The 3,307-nt window shown below is 40.9% G+C and overlaps 1 protein-coding gene across 1 annotated transcript in view; it reads right to left on the reverse strand.

Moving 5' to 3' along the window:
* Positions 1 to 3,307, reverse strand: part of hsf4 (heat shock transcription factor 4) — a 10,899-nt gene that overhangs the window by 7,152 nt on the left and 440 nt on the right. Inside the window, exons 2-4 of the mRNA XM_005754069.1 lie at positions 1,214 to 1,322; positions 1,024 to 1,151; positions 158 to 282 (exon numbers count right to left, since the gene is read on the reverse strand). Of these exons, the coding sequence (XP_005754126.1) occupies positions 158 to 282; positions 1,024 to 1,151; positions 1,214 to 1,322 (362 nt within the window). The remainder of the gene's footprint in view (positions 1 to 157; positions 283 to 1,023; positions 1,152 to 1,213; positions 1,323 to 3,307) is intronic.

A 3,307-nucleotide genomic window follows, 5' to 3' on the forward strand; every position in this document is an offset into this window, starting at 1 on the left:
ACACACAGACCCACACAGACACACACAGACACACACAGACGCACACAGACACACACAGACACACACAGACCCACACAGACACACACAGACACACAGACCCACACAGACACACACAGACACACACAGACACACACAGACGCACACGTCCTGTACTCACTGCTTCATGTCCTGCATCTGACACTCCATGTTGTCCTGTTGTGTCCTGAGAAGCTGGACTTCGTACAGCAGCTTACTGAGGTCCTCCTGACGAACTTTAGTCTCTTCACTCTTCACTATGGACACCTGAAAACATGATGCATTCTGGGTAACTCATTTCCAAACTAACATTGATGTTGTGTGTTCAGGTAAAAACACCTCAAATGATGAATAACTCCAGCAATTATCAAGCATCAATATCTGGTCCATTTTTCTCACTTTCCCACAAATGCAAAGGAAAAATCACATTTCTCATTTTTGAATGATTTGAATTATATGTTAAGATAAATCATAAGAACTTTGGCATAGAATTAATTTATGACAACAGAAAAACTACAGTTCTACGGACGTTTTACACGAATGGTAGTTCATGTCCACAAACTACACCAGTGCTGTGTTTTCATGTCACGTTTTTAAATCTCCGTTATGTGAAAATTTGAACAGTGTTCAGTGAAAAAAGCTGCGCCTGAACTCTTGAAGTATGATGTTGTCACTGGATGTCCAGAGCTGAGGGAGATGGTTTGTTACAGACTGATGTAAAAAGAAAACAATGATTTCTGTTTCTCAGATGTCTTTTTGTAAGAGAGAAATAATTTTTTTGTGCAACACCCCTCTCTAAACGTGCAGCTTCACCTAACTGGACCAACAGCAAGGTCTTGGACTTTGGTCAAAGCACCACACTGTTATTGGCTTTGATAGAAGCGTCGTCTAAGGAGCTTGAAAAGAAAAGCATCTGGACTGGATCTTAATAATTTTTATGAAGGAAAACAAACAATTTAGCATAATGAAGAACTCCTTCAGAGACATTGCTCCTATCTGCATCCATACCTTTCTTTTGATGTGTTCCAGCATGTGCTCATGTCCCTGGAGGAAGTACAGATGTTGGAACTCTGTATCGTCTCTCTCAGGTTTCACCAAACCACTCTGCTCAATGTTTACCACCTTACGAAAACCATCTATAAGCAAAAAGTAGGACTGATAAATAAATGGAGGAGAGGAGAGGAGAGGAAAAACTCACACATGTTGAGTTGCCGGACGAAGCTCGCCATGTTGTTGTGTTTAAAATATTTGGGCAAAACCTCCTTAGCAAAGCGACCCTGGTCAAACACGTGGAAACTAGTCCCAGTCTGAAACAGAGAAAACACAGAAATGCAGAATCAGTTTTCAGGATCTCTGTTCATAGCTAATCCGGCACTGAGAGAAATACATCATTCATGTGCGTACTAATCTGTACTGAATCGTTTTTGTGTTGCAAACATTAGCGTACGGCAGCTCAGTGTGACAGGAAACACCGCTGTGATGTACTTTTCCTCAGATCAACCAAAAACATGAAGAAACTGAAGATCAGGTTAACTTTTAGCCTTTTAAATGTGTTTACACATTGAGTACGGTTACCATCGTGCTGCGTTTGATTCCATCTCTGGATTTCACAGACATCCAGGTAAGCTCTTACAAGTAGCTGAGTTAGCTTTAAATAATAATACGTTATGAGTTATTAAATAATACTAACAATAGGGAATCATCTGGAAAACTGGCCGATGCCGGGGTTCGTCTACAGACGACTGATCCCAATAATAACACATTTTAATCAGAACTAGCAGTGTTTGTCTATTTGGGAATTTGGTGTTTTGGTCAAGCAGAGAGTCTGTCAGTGATAAAATGCAACATCACTGTTTGAAACCAGGTGAAATCAACGTTATATGGATGCTGCATGTATTGGGGAACATTAAATGAATAACAACAGAACTTTTACCCAGTTTTTACCCGTTTTTGTCCTTTTTTTTCTTATCAGCAGGTATAAATTTGTACATTTCACCGAAATTCCGAAATTTTTGCGTTTCCGTGTGGACGAGGAATACAGAGTTGGTCACACAACGTCAAAGGTATGTAACTTTTTTCACGTCAGGCTGTGGCCACGTTATTGTTTATGAATCGCAGAATGATAGAGACTAAATGCTGTTAATCTGACTGTCTGCAGGTTTACACGCAGTTACTGTCCCTCCATTTACAAAGGCAGAGGCGTCACCGTGTGATTATTTTACATGTACTTGTTTTTCCTGTGTGATAATGTTCAACATTGCTGTCAATACATTTTTCAAAAATGTCTCTCTGTGCAAAATGGGTTTAAAAACATAAACAGCTGTGGGATCCTGTTTGTCCGTATAAAGAGCAAACATCTCCAACATGTCAGGAGCAGTTAGTCATTACAACAAGTGTTTGTGAACTAAAGATCAAGGATGTGGGATCCTGTTTGTCCGTGATTTGAACAGCCCAGCGCTGCTCAAGACGCAGGGAAAACCAACCCTGCAGGGAGACCTACCTCAGCACCTGTGCAGGTGAAGCCAAAGGGAAGATTTGCTTCACCACAACATATTCAGCGACGCTTCATCTCCTGCTTTGCGTTTGTGTGGGCGCCCCGTGCTAGCAGTGTCCAAGCGTCCCCCCCTTTCATACCCCCCCCCCTGCAATGGCTCTGCACCCCACACTTTGGGAAGGTCTGCTGTAACTAAACGTTACACGCTTTGAAGGGGGTAACGCTTCAGGTGTGTAGCAGTTGTTAAAATAACTCAAACATGGATGAGCAGTGAGCTTTACATGCACAGCGGTGTTCTCGAAGACACCTGGCAGAGCCTCTGTGCTGGATTTGTGATCATACTCGATGCCTTCACACTACACAAATAGATTTTTGTTACTATTTCAGATTAACAGAAATATTTACTTTACGATACTGTTCAAAGCTTTAGTCCACTGATGGAGTTACTTGTTACATAGGATCAATATCAGAAATGCAACTACTTAACAAGCTAAACAACCCAATAACAAAGCCTTGATACTGAAACCACTAAGTCACCACCAAATAAAGATCTTGCAACCGTACAATAAAGACATGTAGGATTTTTTGTACTGTTAAAGCTGCAACATCAGCTTCAACAGTTTCCCCAGAGCTTTAACAAGCTGGTCAGTCTCTCATAGACAACCTATGCCATATTCCATACTGTACAGTAATGCCACTGTTTTGCACATGTCTCAACTCTGTATATTTTTATATATTTTATTTATTGTTTACTCTATTTAATTTGTAAAATATGTGCACACACACACACACACACAC

Source organism: Pundamilia nyererei, unplaced genomic scaffold (assembly GCF_000239375.1).
Source record: "Pundamilia nyererei isolate P.nyererei 1_Seehausen unplaced genomic scaffold, PunNye1.0 scaffold00503, whole genome shotgun sequence".
Lineage (NCBI taxonomy): Eukaryota > Metazoa > Chordata > Actinopteri > Cichliformes > Cichlidae > Pundamilia > Pundamilia nyererei.